Genomic DNA, 27,217 nt, shown 5'->3' on the forward strand with positions numbered 1-27,217 from the left:
ACAATTTCAACAGTCTGGGGTCACATGGGTTGCGAGGTTGGGATTTTCTAACAACACCGATACATGACAATATACATCCGGCCCATTGCCACCTAGGAAAGTTGTATGACTGGACCTTCTCAAATGAGTACCCCTGGTCCATTATTTCCTCAGAAAGGCAGCATAGACATAGACAGCAGAGGACACTGCTATGCTGCATCTTTATATTCACCATCATTACTTCACTATCCTGAGTCCATTTTACATTACGAACGTTCAATGTCGTCTCGGTAAGCAACTCCAGTGTATATTTGGCCTTGTGTTTTAGGCTATTGTCCTGCTGAAAGGTGAATTTGTCTCCCAGTGTCTATTGGAAAGCAGACTTTTTTATTTATTTTATTTTACCTTTATTTAACCAGGCAAGTCAGTTACGAACAAATTCTTATTTTCAATGATGGCTTAGAAACAGTGGGCTAACTGCCTGTTCAGGGGCAGAATGACAGATTAGTACCTTGTCAGCTCGGGGTTTGAACTTGCAACCTTCTGGTTCCTAGTCCAACTCTCTAACCACTAGGCTACCCTGCCGACTGAACTAGGATTCCCTCTAGGATTTTGCCTGGGCCTATTCAGTTCAATTTTATCCTAAAAAACTCCCTTGCTGAAGACAAGCATACCTTTGTATGTGGACACCTGCTCGTCAAACAACAACGTTTCTCACATCACTGAAGTAATGAGATAGAAGTCATATATTTCAACAAAACTGAAATATTTCAACAAAATGATTTTGTGCTATAGCGTCATCCCATTCATTGATTCACGATGGCGGAAACAGGAAATGTTTGTTTCCTTGGACTGTCGGCATTCAGCAGTGAAAACAAATGTAATCTGCTGGGGATTGCGTGCTTTTAAGTGTATAATCTGCGACGTGTTCGTAGTTGTCACGGGGAAAGGTCCGATGGATACCTTTATTTGTGAAAAACGTATCGAACTTGATGCAGCTAAAGAAAGGATTATTACTCTTCATGAAGAAGTAAAACATTTGACCGAGCACCTTGAATGGAATAAGGATTCTTGGAGACTATTGCCATCTTGAAATACTTCCTATCAAAACATACAAGAGAATCATAATGGGAGCTTCCTCGACTATCATACATTTCCACCATTACTGCGCATTGTTCGACTCCAGGTGAGCGTATTGGATGCGTATTGAAACCAGAAAGAAGCAGAGGAATTGTTCGAGGCGCGCCTGCCTTCTTCCCCCGTGTCCGGATTTAAGACTCTCAAATCTCTTTGAGCCAGTCCTCGCTTTTTTCAGCCGGGGACTTAGATGTTCCCTCCATGGCTGTGGATACCCATCCAGCTACCTCTCCCTGTCCTAGTCAAGCAACTGCCTGGGCAAGGCCTGGACCACCGCGGCCCCCCTCCCCTCCCCTAGGCCGTGCTCACTGGATCAGAGCTGTTGGCTGTTGCGGCCTGCACGCAGCCTGTGTCTCAGCCCTCTTCTCAGGTGAGATCTGTGGCTCTGGCCTAGCAATCTGATTGGAGCCACGACAGAAGCCGGATCATTCCGGCGATTGTGTTGAGTTCGATGGTGAGGCACACATCTGTACCTGGGGCAAAGACTGTACCTGGGGCAAAGAATGTACCTGGGGCAAAGACTGTACCTGGGGCAAAGATCAGGATATCACCAGGTTGCTTCACGAAGCTGTGCGTCACAGTTAATGTGGGGTTGGATGACATTAAGTTGGCCAGATCGGAGCAGCTGAAAAATATTTGATAGACCTTGTTCACAAGATGAAAGACTTAAAGAAGTGTCCGTTCATCTCTGGCCCTCTTCCTCCACTGGGTCATAGAAGTGGCTTATTCAGTAGACCGCTAGCGCTCCATGACCGGCTGAAAGTCTGTCGATCTGCAGGCATTACTTTTATCGACAATTTTGATACCATTTGGAAACAGAAAACACTTTTCAGGGATGATGGAATTCACCCAAATCACTTTGGCGCGTGGACACTATATAATCACTACCAGGTTAGCTCTGAGAAATGGACTCTTATGCTCTTTTACTAGCCCTGCTATGGCTAGAAAGGAGGGTACCCCCATTAGCATTTGTACTAATTTATATTGTAAAGTGAAGCCGCTGCTGTCTCAGGTAATCCCTACTATTATTAAATCTCAACGCCCCCAGAAAACAGTGATAGAAAAACAATATGTAGGGCAGATTGGGGTAAATTTTGACAATTTAATTTCCCTTGCTAAGCAGCCTTTGGTATCGATAATAGGTTGGTAGGTAATGATCCGGCTTTTATTGACACCAGGTCATTTTGAAGCCTGACAAGGTTTGAAATTCATGCACCTAAATGTTTGCAGCCTTTGGACAAAAATGGACCACATCAAGATCTGGGCTTCTCAGGCAGATCCAGATATTTTAATTTTGATCAGAAACATGGTTATCTTAGAAAATGGTGGATTCTGAGTTTACTATTGGTGGTTTTAAAGTTTTCAGGGCTGATTTCAACAACACACCATTCTATCTATACAAAAAGTAACATTTCTGTGTCTCTTTTAAAGGCTTTGTCCAGTCCTAAACCATTTGAATTTATAGATTTAAGTCTTCAACTAGGTTATAATTCTAAAGTAACTGTTCTGGAAGTCTACTGCCATTCCTCCACGAAGAAATGTTTGTTAACTGATTTAATAGCTTCCTTTTCTACTTCTGAGATGGGTTAGGACAGGTGGGAGGTGGTCGTAGGTGACTTTAACCTGTCCTGGGGAATCCAAGACAGACTGTTTAAAGGATTTTTGTAATAACCTAAACCTCACTCAGTTGATTACTAAACCCACACATCCAAATCTGAGGGATTATACTAAATCAACAAGAATTTACCTTATGTTTACAAATACTCCAGAGAAATGTGTGGCTAGTGGTGTTTTCTCCCAGGATATTAGTGATCACTGGCCTATTGTTTGTATTAGAGATGTTAGGACTCATAGGGCAAAACCAATCATTATTACGAGGAGAAATTTGTACAATTTTACTGAACAAGCTTTTTTACATGACCTCTACCATTGTGATCTTAACGCTTTCTCTCCCTCTCTCTCTGTCACTCTTTCTCTGTTTTCTTTCTCACTTGGGCAAACATTCTGCCTCTCTCTCTCACTCTCACTCTTTCTGTTTTCTTTCTCATTTCATTGCTCACGGCAACAGCGAGCATGGAGAGGGAGCAAAGCAGAGTGACAAGACAATTGGCAGCACACTTCAGTGTGTGTGTGTTTGTCTGCCTGTTTGTGTATGTGTCTATCCTGTGTGTTTGTGTGTGTGTGTGTATGTGTCTATCCTGTGTGTGTGTGTGTGTGTGTGTGTGTGTGTGTGTGTGTGTGTGTGTGTGTGTGTGTGTGTGTGTGTGTGTGTGTGTGTGTGTGTGTGTGTGTGTGTGTGTGTGTGTGTGTGTGTGTGTGTGTGTGTGTGTGTGTGGACTACATATAAATCATACTTAGTGTCTGCCTCTGTCTGTAAGGTCCAGTGGATGTGTTTGAGGCTGAGAGACTGAGAAATGGACTGCTGTGGTCCCTGCTGTGGCCTGGCAATCTGTTCCTACTGATGACCGCACTGTATGTCTCTCTCTCTTGCTCTCTGCTGTGGCAGGAGAAAGCCGCCCAAGGTGACCAGAGCTTGTCTGGCTCACCTCCCTGCCCCCCAGACGTATCTCCCTAGGAGTTACACAGCTGGCCTCCCACGAGCTTCAACACCGTTCATCTTTCATAACTTTATCTGCCAATTCCAGCAGCAGACAGAGCAAGAGAGAGAGAGAGGGCAGAGAGATACAGAGAGATAGGCGAGAGAGGGAGATGGCAGAGATAGAGACAGGGAGAGAGCGGGCATAGAGAGGGAGAGAGTTAGCAGAGACAGAGAGAGAGAGAACAAGAGTGGGAGAGTGAGGGAAAGAAGGGGTAGATAGCTGGAGACTGACAGAGAAAGGGATGGCTGGAGGAGGAGTAGTCGAAAGATGAGGAGGAGATACAGTGCCTTCAGAAAGTATTCATACCCCTTGATTGATGTTACATTTTGTTGTTAATGCCTGAATTAAAAATGGATGAAATAACCCCATAGCGACAATTGTGAAACATGTTTTGAAACATTTTTGCTAATTTATTGAAAATGAAATACAGAAATATCTAATTTACCACACCCTGAGTAAATACAGTTGAAGTGAGAAGTTTTTCACAATTCCTGGCATTTAATCCTAGTAAAAATTCCCTGTCTTAGGTCAGTTAGGATCACCACTTTATTTTAATAATGTGAAATGTCAGAATAATAGTAGAGAGAATGATTTATTTCAGCTTTCATTTCTTTCATCACATTCCCAGTGGGTCAGACGTTTACATACACTCAATAAGTATTTGGTATCATTGTTTAACTTGGGTCAAATGTTTCGAGTAGCCTTCCACTAGCTTCCCACAATAAGTTGGGTGAATGTTGGGCCATTCCTCCTCACAGAGCTGGTGTAACTGAGTCAGGTTTGTAGGCCTCCATGCTCGCACACGCTTTTTCAGTTCAGCCCACAAATGTTCAATAGGATTGAGGGCTTTGTGATGGCCACTCCAATACCTTGACTTTGTTGTCCTTAAGCCATTTTGCCACAACTTTGGAAGTATGCCTGAGGTCATTGTCCATTTGGAAGACCCATTTGCAACCAAGCTTTAACTTCCTGACTGATGTCTTGAGATGTTGCTTCAATATATCCACATAATTTGCGTTCCTCATGATGCCATCTACTTTGTGAAGTGCACCAGTCCAGGGGCGATAAAGTCTTAGACCACTGTTATTCTACCCACAAGCAAGCATACCCAACCGTGATATGCCCAACAATGCCTCTCTACCAGACGAACTCAATTAATTTTATGCAAGCTATGACAACATCGTGCGGGGTGTGAGGGCGGTTACCGACCCAGAGGATTGGGTGATCTTGCTCTCCGAGGCCGACGTGAAAAATGTCTTTAATCAGGTCAACACCCGCAAGGCTGCGGGACCCGACAATATTCCAGAGCGCATTCACATCACTGACAATCTGAAATGGTCCACTCCACACAGACAGTGTGGTGAAGAAGGCGCAACAGTGCCTCCTCAACCTCAGAGGGATGAAGAAATTTGGCTTGGCTCCTAAGACCCTCAAAAACTTTTACAAATGCAAAATTGAGAGCATTCTGTCGGGCTGTATCAACGCCTGGTATGGCATTGCACTGCCCGCAACCGCACGGCTCTCGAGAGGGTACCCTGACTGCACTCAAGGACATCTACAGTACCCAATGTCACAGAATGGTCAAAAAGCTCATCAATCACCTGAGCCACGGCCTGCTCAACCCACTATCATCCAGAAGGCGCGGTCAGTACAGCTGCATCAAAGCTGGGACCGTAAGACTGAAAAACAGCTTCTATCTCAAGGCCATCAGACTGTTAAATAGCCATCACTCGCCGGCCTCTACCCAGTACCCTGACCTGAACTCAGTCACCGTCATTAGCTGGCTACCACCCGGTTACTCAACCCTGCACCTTAGAGGCTGCTGCCCTATGTACAGTGCATTTGGAAAGTATTCAGACCCCTTCCTTTTTCCCCCATTTTGTTACGTTACACCCTTTTTCTAAAATGTATTAAATTATTTGTTTCCCCTCATCAATCTACACACAATACCCCATAATCAAAGCAACACTTTTGCACATTTTTGCAAATGTATTAAATATAAAAAACAGGTACCTTATTTACGTAAGTATTCAGACCCTTTACTATGAGACTCGAAATTGAGCTCAGGTGCATCTTGTTTCCATTGATCATCCTTGAGATATTTTTACAACTTCTTTGGAGTCCACCTGTGGTAAATTCAATTGACTGGACATGATTTGGAAAGGCACACGCCTGTCTATGTAAGGTCCCACAGTTGACAGTGCATTGTAGAGCAAAAACTAAGCCGTGAGACTGGAAAGATTTGGCATGGGTCCTCAGATCCTCAAAAGGTTATACAGCTGCACCGTCAAGAGCACCCTGACTGGTTGCATCACCGCCTGGTATGGCAACTGCTCGGTCTCCAACCGCAAGGCACAACAGAGGGTAGTGCGACCGGCCCAATACATCACTGGGGCCAAGCTTTCTGCCATCCAGGACCCCCCCCAAGCCATAAGACTCCTGAACATCTAATCAAAAGGTTATCCAGACTATTTGCATTGCCCCCCCCCTTTTACACCGCTGCTACTCTGTTGTTATCATCTATCCATAGTCACTTTAATAACTCTACCTTCATGTACATACAGTATTATCTCAACTAACCTGTGCCCCCACACATTGACTCTGTACCAAAACCTAATGTTATTTTACTGCTGCTCTTTAATTACTTCTTACTTTTATTTCTTATTCCTATCCGTATTTTTTAAACTGCATTGTTGGTTAGGGGCTCGTAAGTAAACATCTCACTGTAAGGTCTACCTACACCTGTTATATTCGGCACATGTTATAAAAAAACATTTGATTTGAAACCCTTTGTAAAAGTGGTCAAATGGCGTGTGTTCATTATCACACAGCTTACCTTGTGATCTCGTCGTCTCCCAATATGCTCTTGGGGATGGGTGAGTAGCGTCCGGGTGTGTCGGGGGTATGGGGCTGGCTATGGTAGTTAGATGGGGTGATATGGTTGTCCTTGTGAGGGGAATATGCTAAAGAAAAAATACACACACAACAGGCCTCAGTGTGTAGATAGCAAGTTAGCATTAACGGCTAATGCTATGATAAAATGCTGCTTAGTGAGGGAGGAGCTAGGCTACACTAGGCTAATAACTCACTTTCTACTTGAGCCTTCCCTGGTGTAGACAGAGAGGTAGATCAGGAAAATATAAAACACATGGCTGGCAGGGGTAGGTAATTGAACACAATCTTCAATAATGGCATAAGCACCAGAACAGAACTCTCAATAATGTTGTCCAGGTAAAATATGGGAGTTACAATATGGGAGTTGCCTTAAGCAACCATGCAAAAATGAAGTGAGCTACTAAATAATAAAGGATATTTTAATATAAGCATAGGTATATTAACTAAAAGCTGTGCTTGTAGTTTCTTGAAGTGAGAAAAGTGACCAATATCTATGATAAAGGTGTTTATAGGTGACAGGTTTTAAAGAGCCTATTTGAATGTGACCTGAACAGTGATTAAACCAATGTTTTCCACCAATGTCATATTTCGCATTATGTTTGGTCAAAGTCAAAACGACAACCTCATCAGTTCAGTACTGTGAGACAGGAGGCATTGTTTTAAGTGAATAATACCAACGCTCGGCTCTGCCATCCTTGTTGATTGATTTCAGTTCTTAGTAGACCGGGGGACATCCATGGGAGTATATTCAGAGATAATTAAATTGGCTCACATTATACCGACTACTGTAAGCCCAATTCTGATGATCAGTAATTGGTCAAGATATAGGCCTACTCCCTCACTGTGACTACTGGATTACTACTGTAGCTATGGGGGACAGCAGCCAGCAACAGCAGCCAGCCATGTGGTTTGGTCCACACCACATGGCTCCTTTCAAATAACCCGCTGTCTGTCACAGTTGCCCTGGGATGAGTGGAAAGATTGTGATCACCATGTGTGCGTGTGTGTGTGTGTGTGTGTGTGTGTGTGTGTGTGTGTGCGTGCGTGCGTGCGTGCGTGCGTGCGTGCGTGTGTGTGTGTGTGTGTGCGTGCGTGTGTGTGTGTGTGTGTGTGTGTATGCATATATGTATGTGTGTGCACTCACAGTTGGTGATGTCGGGCGGAGCGAAGCTGTCGTTCATGAAGACACTGGTGGGTTTCGCCACGTTCAAGTAAACCACATCGGGGGTGTTTTTCAAGGCCTCCACGGCATCCTCGTGACTCACCTCCTCAAGACAAGCGCTGTTTACCTGGAAGGAGAGAGAGGTGGTCATTTGGCTTTTCAGTTGATTTAGCATGTAGTTACATACAGTAGCTGACATAGCAGGCAAACAGGCTGGCATTTTTAACAAGGCACAACAAAACTTAATCTAAGTCTCTTAAAGAATCAAATCAAGTTGTATTTGTCACATGCACCGAATACAACAGGTATCGACTTCACAGTGAAATGCTTGCTTATATCCTTCCTGTTTGGCCCTGTCCGTGGGGTATCATCGGATGGGGCCACAGTGTCTCCTGACCCCTCCTGTCTCAGCCTCCAGTATTTATGCTGCAGTAGTTTGTGTCAGGGGGCAAGGGTCAGTTTGTTATATCTGGAATACTTCTCCTGTCTTATCCGGTGTCCTGTGTGAATGTAAGTATGCTCTCTCTAATTCTCTCTTTCTTTCTCTCGGAGGACCTGAGCCCTCAGGACTACCTGGCATGATGACTCCTTACTGTCCCCAGTCCACCTGGCCGTGCTGCTGCTCCAGTTTCAACTGTTCTGCCTGCGGCAATGGAACCCTGACCTGTTCACCGGACGTGCTACCTGTCCCAGACCTGCTGTTTTCAACTCTCTAGAGACAGCAGGAGCGGTTGAGATACTCTTAATGATCGGCTATGAAAAGCCAACTGACATTTACTCCTGAGGTGCTGACTTGCTGCACCCTCGACAACTACTGTGATTATTATTATTTGACCATGCTGGTAATTTATGAACATTTGAACATCTTGGCCATGTTCTGTTATAATCTCCACCCGGCACTGTTATAATCTCCACGCGGCACAGCCAGAACATTAGATCTGCGGAAACAAAAATATAACTGTTTGGTCATAATGACCATCGTTATGTTTGGAGGAAAAAGGGAGAGGCTAGCAAGCTGAAGAACACCATCCCAACCGTGAAGCACGGGGGTGGCAGCATCATGTTGTGGGGGTGCTTTGCTGCAGGAGGGACTGGTGCACTACACAAAATAGACAGCGTCATGAGGAAGGAAAAGTATGTGGAAATATTGAAGCAACATCTCAAGACATCAGTTAAAGCTTGGTCACAAATGGGTCTTCCAAATGGACAATGACCCCAAGCATACTTCCAAAGTTGTGTCAAAATGGCTTAAGGACAACAAAGTCAAGGTGTTGGAGTGGCCATCACAAAGCCCTGACCTCAATCCTGTAGAAAATGTGTGTGCAGAACTGAAAAAGTGTGCGCGAGCAAGGAGGCCTACAAACCTGACCAGCTCTGTCAGGAGGAATGGGCCAAAATTCACTCAACTTATTGTGAGAAGCTTGTGGGAGGCTACCCGAAACGTTTGACCCAAGTTAAACAATTTAATGGCAATGCTACCAAATACTAATTGAGTGTATGTACACTTCTGACCCACTGGGAATGTGATGAAATTGTTTTTTTTTTTCATAAATCATTCTCTCTACTATTATTCTGACATTTCACATTATTCAAATGACGTGGTGATCCTAACTGACCTAAGACAAGGAATTTTTACTAGGATTAAATGTCAGGAATTGTGAAAAATGTAGATTAAATGTAGTTGGCTAAGGTGTATGTAAACTTCTGACTTCAACTGTATTTACTCAGGGGTGTGATATTTCTGTATTTAATTTTCCAAAAAATTTCAACTGTATATATACACTGAGTGTAGAAAACATTAGGAACACCTTCAAATATTGAGTTGCACCACTTTTTTCCACTCAGACCAGCCTCAAAACATTGGGCCATGGACTCTACAAGATGTCAAAATCGTTCCACAGGGATGCTGGCCCATGTTGACTCCAAAGCTACTCATAGTTCTGTCAAGTTGGATGGATGTGTCCGTTGGGTGGTGGACCATTCTTCATACACGGTAAACTGTTGAACATGAAAAACCAAGCAGTGTTGCAGTGCTTCACAGACTCAAGCCGGTGCACCTGAAACATATCCATTTCAAAGGCACTTAAATCTTTTGTCTTGCCTATTCACCCTTTGAATGGCGCACACACACAGGACACCTACACCACCCGATGTCACAGGAAGGCCATAAAGATCATCAAGGACAACAACCACCCGAGCCATTGCTTGTTCACCCCGCTATCATCCAGAAGGCGAGGTCAGTACAGGTGTATCAAAGCAGGGACCGAGAGACTGAAAAACAGCTTCTACCTCAAGGCCATCAGACTGTTAAACAGCCACCACTAACACTGAGTGGCTGCTGCCATACATGTAAAAAATGTATCACTAGCCACTTTTAACAATGCCACTTAATATAATGTTTGCATACCCTACATTACTCATGTCATATGTATATACTGTACTCTATACCACCTACTGCATCTTGCCTATACCGTTCTGTACCATCACTCATTCATATATCTTTATGTACATATTCTTCATCCCTTTACACTTGTGTGTGTGTGTGTGTGTAAGGTAGCTGTTGTGAAATTGTTAGGTTAGATTGTTGGTTGGTTATTACTGCATTGTCGTAACTAGAAGCACAAGCATTTCGCTACACTCACATTAACATCTGCTAACCATCTGTATGTGACAAATAACATTTGATTTGATTTGAGATAGGGTCAATGCAGATAGTCTGTGTAACCATTTAATTAACTATTTATCAGTCTTATGGCTTGGGGGTAGAAGTTGTCTTGAAGCTTGTTGGTCCTAGAGCCGATGCTCCGATACCGTTTGCCGGACGGTTGCAGAAGGGTGACTTATTTGGGCCTTTCAGCTGACATAGAGGTGATGTACTGGGCTGTCCAGACCACCCTCTGTAGTGGTTTTCGATCGAGGGCAGTGCATTTGCCATATCAAGCAGTGGTGGAGAAGGTCATCATGTTCTCGATGGTGATGTTGTAGAACTTTTTGTGGATCCGAGTGCCCATGCCAAGTCTCTTCAGTCTCCTGGGGTGGAAGAGGACCTATTGTGACCTCCTAACAACTGTGCGGTTGTGTGTGGACCATATTAAGTCGTTAGTGATGTGGACCACAAGGAACTTGAAGCTATTGACCCGCTCCACTACAGCCCTTGGTCTTACTGACATCTGACCTCCTCCCTTTATGCTGTCTCATCGCCATTGGTGATCAAGCCTACCGCCACTGTGTTGGAGTTGTGCGTGGCCACGCAGTCGTGGGTGAACAGGAAGGGTCTAAACACACACACATGAGGGGCCCCTGTGTTGCATCCCAGGATAAGCTGTACCATCAAACAGATCCTGGTAGGGTGGGGGCTAGCAGAGCTAAGAGAGGTGAAGAGATATGCACTTCAAATTGGCTACTATTGATCAGTATCAGCCTATCTAAGTCTGTTTAGATATGCGGCAATATTGACACATGGGCGGAGCCAAGTGTCAACAGGGAGCAAGGATGGTAGAGCAAGTTAGGAAACACTGCTGGTTAGGAAAGACGTTGTGGCCTATGAGATAACGAACTACTTAATTTTTAAAAATATAATAGATAAATATAGTAAATGGGTAGAAGCGTTCCCAACTTCCTTGGCGGACACGATTATGGTAGCTAACAAATTAGGTCAAGATATTATCCCTAGAGTTGATTTACTAGGATCTATTTCTTTAAACACTGGATTACATTTCAGCTAATCAGGTAGACCATAAAGAAATACCAGAGTTAGAGAGACCAGAACAGGTAGACATAGAAGTTTAAGATATACTAGCAGAACACATGAGAAGACTGTTTGTTAACCAAACCCGTATGGCCAAGATGTTGTGTTCAACAGGTGAATTACAGGAGAAGGTGATTCACTCCATCCAACCAGGAGACTGGGTCTGGGTCCAATCCCTCAAGAAAAAAGACTGGAAACAGCCACAGTGGAAAGGACCATACCAGGTGCTACTGGTGACAGCCTTTGCAGTACACATAGCGGAAAGAGCCACCTGTGTCCATATTACACACTGTGGGAGGGTAAGACACAGTGACACTGGCGAACAAACACAGAGTAGTAGAAGAACCGAATACCAATAGGGTTCGGGGTCACCTCTCTAACGAAGATTCCCTAACCCGCCCGATCCTCACTGTGTGCGTTCAATAGAAGTGGAAGTTTGGGTTGGCCTCTAGCTAGTGAAATGTTCTCTGGAAAGGGGTGGGGCTTTACAGGAGTGCTGGTTGGTCTGAGCTATCTGATTGTGGGAGCCATATTCCTAATACACCATGACCCACCTGAGAAGGCAGAAGGTGGTAACTTGACCCATAGTGTAGAAGATGAGGATTTTGTATTACCAAAGTACAAAAGGTCACTTAATCTGGGTACAAAGGAAGTGAGAGTTGAGCTAGGGAAGGATGTTTCAGTTGAGTTCTATGTAGACCAAACTGGGTGTCTGACCCCTTGGCAGTCTAGAACTATGGGCCTTTATGGAAGATATCTGTGCAGGTCCCTGTGTAATTCATGGAATCAGGTCATAGCTCACAGAGAGAGAAGGCTATGTAAATCCACACTTCCAATATGGAAACAGATGGAGTATAGTAAAGGTGAGGGTTTTTGACTGTAATCCGGAGCAAGGGCTGTATTGCATAAAGGTACGAAATACCATTAAAAATGTAAAGAAAGAGGATCTTGGGTTATGGTATGTTGGTTTTGGTATGTTGTTCGACACTACGGTACCATTCCGGGTAGCAGAGGTTAGAGCCGGTGATAGTTCTACGGCCAGTCAGAGTCCAAGCAGTTACCCTGACAAAATGGATATTACCAGTGTAGTCATCCAGAGCCAAGGTCCGGTACGGATAGTTCAGACGAAAGATCTTAAGGAAGTGATTGAGGTGGAGCCTGGGTTTGGGGATTCCAACCTATGGTTGGTATGGATTCAGTATACAGCTAGATCAGTAGCTAAAGAAGAATGTTATGCCTGCACCACAGCCAAACCTCATACAACCATCCCCTTTCCACTCAATGGAATTAATTCACCCAGGGGAATGGCCTATATGGTAAAGCTGTTCATGAAGGCAGCGAAGCCAGACAATAACAGTTGCACTGATGTGCAGTATCTGTATCCCCATGTGCCCATCACATCCAGACTTCCCCCTTTCACAGTTGCTGGAGGAAACTATTATTGTATGGCTCGATACAACACACATGGACAGGACATAGGGGAAGTAAGAACATGCAATAGGACAGAGAATGTTACAACCGACGAGACAATGAGGGACCTGACTGGGTGGTTGAGTTCCGAGGACTTTAGTAAGATAAAAAGGCCTAGAGCGGATGTCTCGTGGTTGTGTGGAGGCATGAAGCTGTGGCCTAACCTGCCTACAAATTGGACCGGTATTTGTGCATTTGTACAGTTAGGCATGCCCTTCATACCCTTATCAAACACAAAGACCAAGTGCCAGGTAGAAGAGAGAGAAGGATTGCTCCGTCAGGGTCCTTTGACAATAGAGTTTACATTGATAGCATTGGGGTTCCAAGGGGGATGCCTGATGAGTTCAAAGCTCGGAATCAGATATTGGCTGGATTGGAATCAAGCATCTTCTGGTGTTCAACTCTCAAAAAAACTGTATATTGGATAAATTATACGTACTATAACCAACAGCGTTTCATCAACTATAATAGAGATGCGATAAAAGGGTTATCAGCTGCAACTAGTTTGATGGAATGGCAGAATAGAATAGCATTGGATATGCTACTGGCTGAGAAGGGAGGGGTGTGTGTGATATTCGGATCGGAATGTTGTACTCTTATCCTCGATAACACAGCTCCAGACGGATCAGTGGCCCAGGCCCTGGCTGGTTTAACATGTTGAGGATAGGGGGCAGTATTTTCACTTTGGATGAATTGCGTGCCCATAGTGAACTGCATCCTACTCTGTTCTAGATTGCTAATATATGCATATTATTATTACTATTGGATAGGAAACACTCTGAAGTTTCTTCAACTGTTTGAATTATGTCTGTGAGTATAACAGAACTCATAGGGCAGGCAATCTTCCAAAGTAAAATTCTGACTGTGTGTCAACTTTGACATCATCGCCCCCTCCTTTCCCAACAAGATATGGACCTGGTAGCACTTCCTATGCCTTCCACTAGATGTCCTCATTCAGTAGAAAGTAGAATGGAGCATTTGCTGTGAACGTTGACCGAATGGGAGGGGAAATAGTCAGTGTCCCGACAGAATGCCATTTTCCTGTGGCGCATTTCTCTGTGGGTGCCACCGCCGTTCCATTTGGCTGCAGCTGAAAACGTATGATCCGGTTGGAACGTTATTGGACATATATGAAAATAACATCCTGAAGATTGATTCTCTACTTAGTTTGACCAGTTTATTCGACCTGGAATATATCTTTTTGAAGTTTTCGTGCGAGTTGTCCTGGACCAGCATTCAGTGATAGCAAATGCAGCTAATTGGACACTAGTATTGGACATTCTGGAACAAAACAATGATTTATTGTGGTACCAGGACTCCTTGCACTACATTCTGATGAAAGATCATCAAAGGTAAGGGAATATTTATGTTGTAATTTCGTATTTCTGTTGACTCCAACATGGCAGAGAAATACTTTTACGTCTGAGCGCTGTCTCAGATTATTGCAATGTTAGGCTTTTTCCGTAACGCTTAAAACAAATCTGACACAGCGGTTGCATTAAGAACCAGTGTATCTTTAATTATATGTAGAACATGTATCTTTAGTCAAAGTTTATGATGAGTAGTTCTGTTATCTGGCGTAGCTTTCTATAATTCCTCCACATATTTTGGAGGCAGTTCTGAACATGGTGTCAATGTAAACCGAGATTTGTGGATATAAATATGCATATTTGTCATGTTTTGTCATTGATTATCATGTCTTGTCCCTGTGCTTCCCCTTCTATTCGTTTCCCTCTGCTGGTCTTATTAGGTTCTTTCCCTCTTTCTATCCCTCTCTCTCCCCCTCCCTCTCTCACTCTCCCGCTCTCTCTTCTCTCTATCGTTCCGTTCCTGCTCCCAGCTGTTCCTATTCCCCTAATCAATCATTTAGTCTTCCCACACCTGTTCCCGATCCTTTTCCCTGATTAGAGTCCCTATTTCTCTCCTTGTTTTCCGTTTCTGCCCTGTCGGATCCTTGTCTAGAATTCACCGTGCTGTGTTTGTGTATCGCCCTGTCGTGTCGTGTTTCCCTCAGATGCTGCGTGGTGAGCAGGTGTCTGAGTCTGTTTGGTTCAAGTGCCTTCCCGAGGCAACCTGCTGTTCAAGATCGAGTCTCCAGTCGGTCCTCGTCATTTCGAGTGAAAGTTGTGTTTTTTTTTATTGTATTTTACTTTACTGGATTAAAGACTCTGTTTTCGCCAAGTCGCTTTTGGGTCCTCTTTCACCTGCATGACAGAAGGATACGACCAAGGAATGGACCCAGCGACTTCAGACGCTCGTAACACTGCCGTCGAGATCCAAGGAGCCATGCTCGGCAGACACGAGCAGGAATTGTCTGCTGCTCGCCATGCCGTGGAGAACCTGGCCGCTCAGGTTTCCGACCTCTCTGGACAGTTCCAGAGTCTTCGTCTCGTGCCACCTGTTACTTCCTGGCCTGCCGAGCCTCCAGAACCTAGGGTTAATAACCCACCTTGCTACTCCGGGCAGCCCACTGAGTGCCGCTCCTTTCTCACGCAGTGTGAGATTGTGTTCTCTCTCCAACCCAACACATACTCTAGAGAGAGAGCTCGGGTTGCTTACGTCATTTCACTCCTTACTGGCCGGGCTCGAGAATGGGGCACAGCTATCTGGGAGGCAAGGGCTGATTGCTCTAACAAGTACCAGAACTTTAAAGAGGAGATGATTCGGGTTTTTGACCGTTCAGTTTTTGGTAGGGAGGCTTCTAGGGCCCTGGCTTCCCTATGCCAAGGTGATCGATCCATAACGGATTACTCTATTGAGTTTCGCACTCTTGCTGCCTCTAGTGAGTGGAACGAGCTGGCGCTGCTCGCTCGTTTTCTGGAGGGACTCCACGCAGTGGTTAAGGATGAGATTCTCTCCCGGGAGGTTCCTTCAGATGTGGACTCTTTGATTGCTCTCGCCATCCGCATAGAACGACGGGTAGATCTTCGTCACCGGGCTCGTGGAAGAGAGCTCGCATCAACGGTGTTTCCCTGCTCCGCATCGCAACCATCTCCCTCCTCTGGCTCAGAGACTGAGCCCATGCAGCTGGGAGGGATTCGCATCTCGACTAAGGAGAGGGAACGGAGGATCACCAACCGCCTGTGCCTCTATTGCGGAGTTGCTGGACATTTTGTTAATTCATGTCCAGTAAAAGCCAGAGCTCATCAGTAAGCGGAGGGCTACAGGTGAGCGCAACTACTCAAGTCTCTCCATCAAAATCCTGTACTACTTTGTCGGTCCATCTACGCTGGACCGGTTCGGGTGCTACATGCAGTGCCTTGATAGACTCTGGGGCTGAGGGTTGTTTCATGGACGAAGCATGGGTTCGGAAACATGACATTCCTTTCAGAGAGTTAGAGAAGCCTACGCCCATGTTCGCCTTAGATGGTAGTCATCTTCCCAGTATCAGATTTGAGACACTACCTTTAACCCTCACAGTATCTGGTAACCACAGTGAGACTATTTCTTTTTTGATTTTTCGTTCACCGTTTACACCTGTTGTTTTGGGTCATCCCTGGCTAGTATGTCATAATCCTTCTATTAATTGGTCTAGTAATTCTATCCTATCCTGGAACGTTTCTTGTCATGTGAAGTGTTTAATGTCTGCCATCCCTCCCGTTTCTTCTGTCCCTACTTCTCAGGAGGAACCTGGCGATTTGACAGGAGTGCCGGAGGAATATCATGATCTGCGCACGGTCTTCAGTCGGTCCCGAGCCAACTCCCTTCCTCCTCACCGGTCGTATGATTGTAGTATTGATCTCCTTCCGGGGACCACTCCTCCTCGGGGTAGACTATACTCTCTGTCGGCTCCCGAACGTAAGGCTCTCGAGGATTATTTGTCTGTGTCTCTTGACGCCGGTACCATAGTGCCTTCTTCCTCTCCGGCCGGGGCGGGGTTCTTTTTTGTTAAGAAGAAGGACGGTACTCTGCGCCCCTGCGTGGATTATCGAGGGCTGAATGACATAACGGTTAAGAATCGTTATCCGCTTCCCCTTATGTCATCAGCCTTCGAGATTCTGCAGGGAGCCAGGTGCTTTACTAAGTTGGACCTTCGTAACGCTTACCATCTCGTGCGCATCAGAGAGGGGGACGAGTGGAAAACGGCGTTTAACACTCCGTTAGGGCATTTTGAGTACCGGGTTCTGCCGTTTGGTCTCGCCAATGCGCCAGCTGTTTTTCAGGCATTAGTTAATGATGTTCTGAGAGACATGCTGAACATCTTTGTTTTTGTCTATCTTGACGATATCCTGATTTTTTCACCGTCACTCGAGATTCATGTTCAGCACGTTCGACGTGTTCTACAGCGCCTTTTAGAGAATTGTCTCTACGTAAAGGCTGAGAAGTGCTCTTTTCATGTCTCCTCCGTTACTTTTCTCGGTTCCGTTATTTCCGCTGAAGGCATTCAGATGGATTCCGCTAAGGTCCAAGCTGTCAGTGATTGGCCCGTTCCAAGGTCACGTGTCGAGTTACAGCGCTTTTTAGGTTTCGCTAATTTCTATCGGCGTTTCATTCGTAATTTCGGTCAAGTTGCTGCCCCTCTCACAGCTCTTACTTCTGTCAAGACGTGTTTTAAGTGGTCCGGTTCCGCCCAGGGAGCTTTTGATCTTCTAAAAGAACGTTTTACGTCCGCTCCTATCCTCGTTACTCCTGACGTCACTAGACAATTCATTGCGAGGTTGACGCTTCAGAGGTAGGCGTGGGAGCCATTCCATCCCAGCGCTTCCAGTCTGACGATAAGGTTCATCCTTGCGCTTATTTTTCTCATCGCCTGTCGCCATCTGAGCGCAACTATGATGTGGGTAACCGTGAACTGCTCGCCATCCGCTTAGCCCTAGGCGAATGGCGACAGTGGTTGGAGGGGGCGACCGTTCCTTTTGTCGTTTGGACAGACCATAAGAACCTTGAGTACATCCGTTCTGCCAAACGACTTAATGCCCGTCAAGCTCGTTGGGCGTTGTTTTTCGCTCGTTTCGAGTTTGTGATTTCTTACCGTCCGGGTAGCAAGAACACCAAGCCTGATGCCTTATCCCGTCTGTTTAGTTCGTCTGTGGCTTCTACTGATCCCGAGGGGATTCTTCCTTATGGGCGTGTTGTCGGGTTGACAGTCTGGGGAATTGAAAGACAGGTTAAGCAAGCACTCACGCACACTGCGTCTCCGCGCGCTTGTCCTAGTAACCTCCTTTTCGTTCCTGTTTCCACTCGTCTGGCTGTTCTTCAGTGGGCTCACTCTGCCAAGTTAGCTGGTCATCCCGGTGTTCGAGGCACTCTTGCGTCTATTCGCCAGCGCTTTTGGTGGCCGACTCAGGAGCGTGACACGCGCCGTTTCGTGGCTGCTTGTTCGGACTGCGCGCAGACTAAGTCGGGTAACTCTCCTCCTGCCGGTCGTCTCAGACCGCTCCCCATTCCTTCTCGACCATGGTCTCACATCGCCCTAGACTTCATTACCGGTCTGCCTTTGTCTGCGGGGAAGACTGTGATTCTTACGGTTGTCGATAGGTTCTCTAAGGCGGCACATTTCATTCCCTCGCTAAACTTCCTTCCGCTAAGGAGACGGCACAAATCATTATCGAGAATGTGTTCAGAATTCATGGCCTCCCGTTAGACGCCGTTTCAGACAGAGGCCCGCAATTCACGTCACAGTTTTGGAGGGAGTTCTGTCGTTTGATTGGTGCGTCCGTCAGTCTCTCTTCCGGGTTTCATCCCCAGTCTAACGGTCAAGCAGAGAGGGCCAATCAGACGATTGGTCGCATACTACGCAGCCTTTCTTTCAGAAACCCTGCGTCTTGGGCAGAACAGCTCCCCTGGGCAGAATACGCTCACAACTCGCTTCCTTCGTCTGCTACCGGGTTATCTCCGTTTCAGAGTAGTCTGGGTTACCAGCCTCCTCTGTTCTCATCCCAGCTTGCCGAGTCCAGCGTTCCCTCCGCTCAAGCGTTTGTCCAACGTTGTGAGCGCACCTGGAGGAGGGTGAGGTCTGCACTTTGCCGTTACAGGGCACAGACTGTGAGAGCCGCCAATAAACGCAGGATTAAGAGTCCAAGGTATTGTTGCGGCCAGAGAGTGTGGCTTTCCACTCGCAACCTTCCTCTTACGACAGCTTCTCGTAAGTTGACTCCGCGGTTCATTGGTCCGTTCCGTGTCTCCCAGGTCGTCAATCCTGTCGCTGTGCGACTGCTTCTTCCGCGACATCTTCGTCGCGTCCATCCTGTCTTCCATGTCTCCTGTGTCAAGCCCTTTCTTCGCACCCCCGTTCGTCTTCCCTCCCCCCTCCCGTCCTTGTCGAGAGCGCACCTATTTACAAGGTACATAAGATCATGGACATGCGTTCTCGGGGACGGGGTCACCAATACTTAGTGGATTGGGAGGGTTACGGTCCTGAGGAGAGGAGTTGGGTTCCGTCTCGGGACGTGCTGGACCGTTCACTCATTGATGATTTCCTCCGTTGCCGCCAGGATTCCTCCTCGAGTGCGCCAGGAGGCGCTCGGTGAGTGGGGGGTACTGTCATGTTTTGTCATTGATTATCATGTCTTGTCCCTGTGCTTCCCCTTCTATTCGTTTCCCTCTGCTGGTCTTATTAGGTTCTTTCCCTCTTTCTATCCCTCTCTCTCCCCCTCCCTCTCTCACTCTCCCGCTCTCTCTTCTCTCTATCGTTCCGTTCCTGCTCCCAGCTGTTCCTATTCCCCTAATCAATCATTTAGTCTTCCCACACCTGTTCCCGATCCTTTTCCCTGATTAGAGTCCCTATTTCTCTCCTTGTTTTCCGTTTCTGCCCTGTCGGATCCTTGTCTAGAATTCACCGTGCTGTGTTTGTGTATCGCCCTGTCGTGTCGTGTTTCCCTCAGATGCTGCGTGGTGAGCAGGTGTCTGAGTCTGTTTGGTTCAAGTGCCTTCCCGAGGCAACCTGCTGTTCAAGATCGAGTCTCCAGTCGGTCCTCGTCATTTCGAGTGAAAGTTGTGTTTTTTTTGATTGTATTTTACTTTACTGGATTAAAGACTCTGTTTTCGCCAAGTCGCTTTTGGGTCCTCTTTCACCTGCATGACACATATTATCGAACAAAACATAAATGTATTGTGTAACATGTCATATGAGTGTCATCTGATGAAGATCTTCAAAAGATTAGTGATTCATTTTATCTCTAATCCTGCTTTTGTGACTTTGGCTGGAAAAAATGGCTGCGTTTTCCCTTTGATTTGGTGGTGGTCTAACATCAATATATGTTGTGTTTTCGCTGTAAAACATTTTAAAAAATCGGACATGATGGGTAGATGAACAAGATGTGTATCTTTCATTTGAGGTATTGGACTTGTTAATGTGTGAAAGTTAAATATTTCTAAAGAATATTTTTGAATTCCCTGCGCCACCTTTTCAGCTGTATTGGGGGGGGGGGGTGGAGTTCCCTGAGGGAACTATTGGGAAATGGAAAATGTCATAATCACCTGTGTTGTGGGCAACCTTCACCTGTATGACTGTGTTGGTATTATGTGGCTGTTGTTTGAATCCGTGTATGCGAGGTCTCATTTCCAGGGGAAGTCAATGATGCAACAGATGGTGAGATACGGACCGATTCCGAGCTCCGACTAGTGGGAGGACGAATACAGATCTCCATGCCTAGGAGATGGCTCCGTTTCTTTTAACCACGAGGAGCCAATGTTAGATGAGACTATCTTCAATATTTCGATCAAACTGAAGATTATGATGAAAATCCTAACAGGAAGAGTTAAAATTAGATATAGAACATTCATTGATGAGTATCGAACGTAAATACAGGTATTGGTTTGGTTTATTCTTGTATGACATTTATGTTTCCATATAGTGTTTGATATATCAGTGTGTATTATTTAGTCATTAAGGGTGGATTGATAAAACAATCTATATGTTTAAAGATAATGATTAAATAATTCTACCCTGAAATTTAACCATTAGGGATTATAGTTTATGTAGCATGTATAAGGGATAATTAAAGTATTAAAAATAACTCCAACTAGGTTGGACTGGGAGGGAGATAAATGTATGTGTATGTGTGTGCCTAGGAAAATACAGAGAACAATTCAACTGTGGTTTAAACTGTGGTTCTAGCCAGGTCGGGTTATCGAATCGATAATCCACAGATGAAACCATAGAGTGAAGGAAAAGCAGCCAACAAGTGCTCAGCATATGTGAGAACTCATTCAAGACTGTTAGAAAAGCATTCCTCATGAAGCTGGTTGAGAGAATGCTAAGAGTGTGCAAAGTTGTCATCAAGGCAAAGGGTAGCTACTTTGAAGAATCTCAAATATAAAAATGATTTTGATTTGTTTAACCCTTTTTTGTTTACATGATTCCATATGTGTTACTTCATAGTTTGATGTCTTCACTATTATTCTACAATGTAGGAAATAGTACAAACAAAGAAAAACCATGTAATGAGTAGGTGTCTCCAAACTTTTGACTGGTAGTGTATATAGCATAATGAGAATCGCTATACATATCGTATCGGCACCTAAGTATCGTGAGAATATCATATAGTGAGTTCACTGGGAATTCCCAGCCCTAGAATCAACGTGGAAAACTGATTGGATTTGCAAAAAGTAATCAATGTAAAGGAATTTTGAAAATGTCTGTTTTTCACTCAACTTAAAAAAATAATAATAATAATATCATATGTCATTTAGCAGACACTTTTATCCAAAGCGACTTAGTCATATGTGCATTTTACGTATTTGTTTTACGTATTGGTGGAATCAAACCCACTATCCTGTCGTTGCAACTGAGCTACAGAGGACCACAACTTTAAATCTAAATCCAATGACATGGTTCATTTTTTGTTGTTGATTTCAGGTTGAATTCACGTTAGTTGACAACTCAATTAAATATAAATCAAAACTAGACATTGAACTGACGTCTTTCAGTAAGGAGAAGATGAAGTTACAGGGCCTTACAGCCAATAGTTTGTCTCCTATTTGCAACCTCCCGTCTTTGTGTGCAGCCCCTCCCTCAATGATCTTGGTGACATAGATGCTGTTGTCGCCTGGAATGTGCTGGTTCCATACTCCACCCGCAATACTGAACCCTAGCCCTGGAGACAGAAGTAGGGAGGAAAAGAGTAAGAGAGAGAAAGGGAAAAGAGAAGGGTAGAGAGAGGGAGAGAGAGAAAGGGAGTGAGGGGAGTGTATTACAACAATGAAACCGTATTGGAACTATATTAATCCTCTCAGGGTGTCATTCAGAGGGTATCACTAGGAGCACAGAGAGTCAGAGAGTCAACAACCAGCATCATACAGGTATCCATCAGTTCAACACATTTTAAGGTAGACTTATGTATAGGAAGTCACCCTGCGATGTATGATATCACTGTCTAGCTTTAATCTCCCTTACCTCTAGGACCTATTAAATTACTTTGAGATCTATGGTTTTCTAAACTTTTGGTCCTTTTAATTACTTTGAGCTCTATGGTATTCTTACCTTCAGGACCTTTGACTAGTTTGAGCACCATGGTTATCTAACCTTTAGGACCTTTGACTAGTTATAATAATAATAATATAATAATAATAATAATATATGCCATTTAGCAGACGCTTTTATCCAAAGCGACTTACAGTCATGTGTGCATACATTCTATGTATGGGTGGTCCCGGGGATCGAACCCACTACCCTGGCGTTACAAGCGCCATGCTCTACCAACTGAGCTTCAGAAGGACCATTTTTATTTTTTATTTTTATTTTACCTGGGAACAGTGGGTTAACTGCCTGTTCAGGGGCAGAACGACAGATTTGTACCTTGTCAGCTCGGGGGTTTGAACTGGCAACCTTCCGGTTACTAGTCCAACGCTCTAACCACTAGGCTACGCTGCCGCCCAGTTTGGCAAGTTTGAGCTCCATGGTTTTCTTACCTTTAGGACCTTTGGCAAGTTTGAACTCCATGGTTTTCTTACCTTTAGGACCTTTGACTAGTTTGAGTTCCATGATCTTCTCTGAGAGGACTTTTCTCCTGCGGACGTAGAGCCTGACGATGCAGGCGGCCACTTTTAGGGCCTCCACGGCCTTACTGTGGGTCACATCCCTCACGTCTGCCTCGTTTACTCTCAAGATGCAGTCATTCACTCTGCAGGAAGTGTCAAACACACCGGTCATTAACTTTGCAGCCAGAAGAGTCAGATACGGGGGTGAAAGTAAGGCGGTATGGTCCTGTACAGCATCACGGTAAAATAAATAGTGGGGTTATGCTGTACCGGTAAAGCATATCACAATAATGAAAACAAAATGTTAAGAAAACTGTAGGCTATTACAACATGATTTATTATTACCATATGGCAGAAGCATTAATATGAGTGAATGGACTTGAAAACAGGTGGGCGGCCTAGAGTATATCCTATGCTCTCAAAACGCGATGTGGTGAGACGAGAACACTGAGATTTGCCAAGGCAGAAATGCATGCGGACAGCAGTGGAGGCATTAATTCTGGCCTAATGACAATCGCTGTCATGTTTGTCATTTATTATCATGTCTTGTCCCTGTGCTCCCCATTCTGTTCGTTTCCCTCTGCTGGTCTTATTGGGTTCTTTCCCTCTTTCTATCCCTCTCTCTCCCCCTCCCCCTCTCACTCTCTCGCTCTCTCTTCTCTCTATCGTTCCGTTCCTGCTCCCAGCTGTTCCTATTCCCCTAATCATCAGTTAGTCTTCCCACACCTGTTCCCGATCCTTTCCCCCTGATTAGAGTCCCTATTTATTCCTTTGTGTTCCGTTCCTGTCCCGTCGGTTCCTTGTTTAGTATTCACCATGCTGTGATTGCGTTTCGCCCTGTCCTGTCGTGTTTTTGCTGTGATTGTGTATCGCCCTGTCCTGTCGTGTTTTTTGCCTTCATCAGATGCTGCGTGTGAGCAGGTGTCTCTGTCTACCACGGCCTGCGCCTACCCGAAGCGACCTGCAGTCTGTGGCCGCTTCTCCAGTTATTCCCCTCTACAGACTAGAGGATTTCTGTTATTCCCTGTTTGGACTTAAATAAACTCTGTTTCTGTTAAGTCGCTTTTGGGTCCTGTTTCACCTGCATGACAGAAGGAACCGACCAAGGAATGGACCCAGCGACTTCAGACGCTCGTTACACTGCCGTCGAGATCCAAGGAGCCATGCTCGGCAGACACGAGCAGGAATTGTCTGCTGCTCGCCATGCCGTGGAGAACCTGGCCGCTCAGGTTTCCGACCTCTCTGGACAGTTCCAGAGTCTACGTCTCGTGCCACCTGTTACTTCCTGGCCTGCCGAGCCTCCAGAACCTAGGGTTAATAACCCACCTTGCTACTCCGGGCAGCCCACTGAGTGCCGCTCCTTTCTCACGCAGTGTGAGATTGTGTTCTCTCTCCAACCCAACACATACTCTAGAGAGAGAGCTCGGGTTGCTTACGTCATTTCACTCCTTACTGGCCGGGCTCGAGAATGGGGCACAGCTATCTGGGAGGCAAGGGCTGATTGCTCTAACAAATTCCAGAACTTTAAAGAGGAGATGATTCGGGTTTTTGACCGTTCAGTTTTTGGTGGGGAGGCTTCTAGGGCCCTGGCTTCCTTATGCCAAGGTGAACGGTCCATAACGGATTATTCTATTGAGTTTCGCACTCTTGCTGCCTCTAGTGAGTGGAACGAGCCGGCGCTGCTCGCTCGTTTTCTGGAGGGACTCCACGCAGTGGTTAAGGATGAGATTCTCTCCCGGGAGGTTCCTTCAGATGTGGACTCTTTGATTGCTCTCGCCATCCGCATAGAACGACGGGTAGATCTTCGTCACCGGGCTCGTGGAAGAGAGCTCGCATCAACGGTGTTTCCCTGCTCCGCATCGCAACCATCTCCCTCCTCTGGCTTTGAGACTGAGCCCATGCAGCTGGGAGGGATTCGCATCTCGAATAAGGAGAGGGAACGGAGGATCACCAACCGCCTGTGCCTCTATTGCGGAGTTGCTGGACATTTTGTTAATTCATGTCCAGTAAAAGCCAGAGCTCATCTGTAAGCGGAGGGCTACAGGTGAGCGCAACTACTCAAGTCTCTCCATCAAAGTCCTGTACTACTTTGTCGGTCCACCTACGCTGGACCGGTTCGGGTGCTACATGTAGTGCCTTGATAGACTCTGGGGCTGAGGGTTGTTTCATGGACGAAGCATGGGTTCGGAAACATGACATTCCTTTCAGAGAGTTAGAGAAGCCTACGCCCATGTTCGCCTTAGATGGTAGTCATCTTCCCAGTATCAGATTTGAGACACTACCTTTAACCCTCACAGTATCTGGTAACCACAGTGAGACTATTTCTTTTTTGATTTTCCGTTCACCGTTTACACCTGTTGTTTTGGGTCATCCCTGGCTAGTATGTCATAATCCTTCTATTAATTGGTCTAGTAATTCTATCCTATCCTGGAACGTTTCTTGTCATGTGAAGTGTTTAATGTCTGCCATCCCTCCCGTTTCTTCTGTCCCTACTTCTCAGGAGGAACCTGGCGATTTGACAGGAGTGCCGGAGGAATATCATGATCTGCGCACGGTCTTCAGTCGGTCCCGAGCCAACTCCCTTCCTCCTCACCGGTCGTATGATTGTAGTATTGATCTCCTTCCGGGGACCACTCCTCCTCGAGGTAGACTATACTCTCTGTCGGCTCCCGAACGTAAGGCTCTCGAGGATTATTTGTCTGTGTCTCTTGACGCCGGTACCATAGTGCCTTCTTCTTCTCCGGCCGGGGCGGGGTTCTTTTTTGTTAAGAAGAAGGACGGTACTCTGCGCCCCTGCGTGGATTATCGAGGGCTGAATGACATAACGGTTAAGAATCGTTATCCGCTTCCCCTTATGTCATCAGCCTTCGAGATTCTGCAGGGAGCCAGGTGCTTTACTAAGTTGGACCTTCGTAACGCTTACCATCTCGTGCGCATCAGAGAGGGGGACGAGTGGAAAACGGCGTTTAACACTCCGTTAGGGCATTTTGAGTACATCCGTTCTGCCAAACGACTTAATGCCCGTCAAGCTCGTTGGGCGTTGTTTTTCGCTCGTTTCGAGTTTGTGATTTCTTACCGTCCGGGTAGCAAGAACACCAAGCCTGATGCCTTATCCCGTCTGTTTAGTTCTTCTGTGGCTTCTACTGATCCCGAGGGGATTCTTCCTTATGGGCGTGTTGTCGGGTTAACAGTCTGGGGAATTGAAAGACAGGTTAAGCAAGCACTCACGCACACTGCGTCGCCGCGCGCTTGTCCTAGTAACCTCCTTTTCGTTCCTGTTTCCACTCGTCTGGCTGTTCTTCAGTGGGCTCACTCTGCCAAGTTAGCTGGTCATCCCGGTGTTCGAGGCACTCTTGCGTCTATTCGCCAGCGCTTTTGGTGGCCGACTCAGGAGCGTGACACGCGCCGTTTCGTGGCTGCTTGTTCGGACTGCGCGCAGACTAAGTCGGGTAACTCTCCTCCTGCCGGTCGTCTCAGACCGCTCCCCATTCCTTCTCGACCATGGTCTCACATTGCCTTAGACTTCATTACCGGTCTGCCTTTGTCTGCGGGGAAGACTGTGATTCTGACGGTTGTCGATAGGTTCTCTAAGGCGGCACATTTCATTCCCCTCGCTAAACTTCCTTCCGCTAAGGAGACGGCACAAATCATTATTGAGAATGTATTCAGAATTCATGGCCTCCCGTTAGACGCCGTTTCAGACAGAGGCCCGCAATTCACGTCACAGTTTTGGAGGGAGTTCTGTCGTTTGATTGGTGCGTCCGTCAGTCTCTCTTCCGGGTTTCATCCCCAGTCTAACGGTCAAGCAGAGAGGGCCAATCAGACGATTGGTCGCATACTACGCAGCCTTTCTTTCAGAAACCCTGCGTCTTGGGCAGAACAGCTCCCCTGGGCAGAATACGCTCACAATTCGCTTCCTTCGTCTGCTACCGGGTTATCTCCGTTTCAGAGTAGTCTGGGTTACCAGCCTCCTCTGTTCTCATCCCAGCTTGCCGAGTCCAGCGTTCCCTCCGCTCAAGCGTTTGTCCAACGTTGTGAGCGCACCTGGAGGAGGGTGAGGTCTGCACTTTGCCGTTACAGGGCACAGACGGTGAGAGCCGCCAATAAACGCAGGATTAAGAGTCCAAGGTATTGTTGCGGCCAGAGAGTGTGGCTTTCCACTCGCAACCTTCCTCTTACGACAGCTTCTCGTAAGTTGACTCCGCGGTTCATTGGTCCGTTCCGTGTCTCCCAGGTCGTCAATCCTGTCGCTGTGCGACTGCTTCTTCCGCGACATCTTCGTCGCGTCCATCCTGTCTTCCATGT

General features: G+C 46.0%; 1 protein-coding gene across 2 annotated transcripts in view; it reads right to left on the reverse strand.

The window, feature by feature from the left end:
• The window catches only part of LOC124037986 (discs large homolog 1-like protein), a 214,644-nt gene that overhangs the window by 73,402 nt on the left and 114,025 nt on the right, over positions 1 to 27,217 (reverse strand). For both annotated transcript variants that reach the window (XM_046353313.1, XM_046353314.1), the window contains 4 exons: positions 22,886 to 23,055; positions 21,893 to 22,029; positions 7,756 to 7,900; positions 6,553 to 6,679 (listed from right to left, as the gene is read on the reverse strand). In XM_046353313.1, coding sequence (XP_046209269.1) covers positions 6,553 to 6,679; positions 7,756 to 7,900; positions 21,893 to 22,029; positions 22,886 to 23,055 — 579 coding nt within the window. The remainder of the gene's footprint in view (positions 1 to 6,552; positions 6,680 to 7,755; positions 7,901 to 21,892; positions 22,030 to 22,885; positions 23,056 to 27,217) is intronic.

This window comes from Oncorhynchus gorbuscha, linkage group LG06 (genome assembly GCF_021184085.1).
Source record: "Oncorhynchus gorbuscha isolate QuinsamMale2020 ecotype Even-year linkage group LG06, OgorEven_v1.0, whole genome shotgun sequence".
Taxonomy (NCBI): domain Eukaryota; kingdom Metazoa; phylum Chordata; class Actinopteri; order Salmoniformes; family Salmonidae; genus Oncorhynchus; species Oncorhynchus gorbuscha.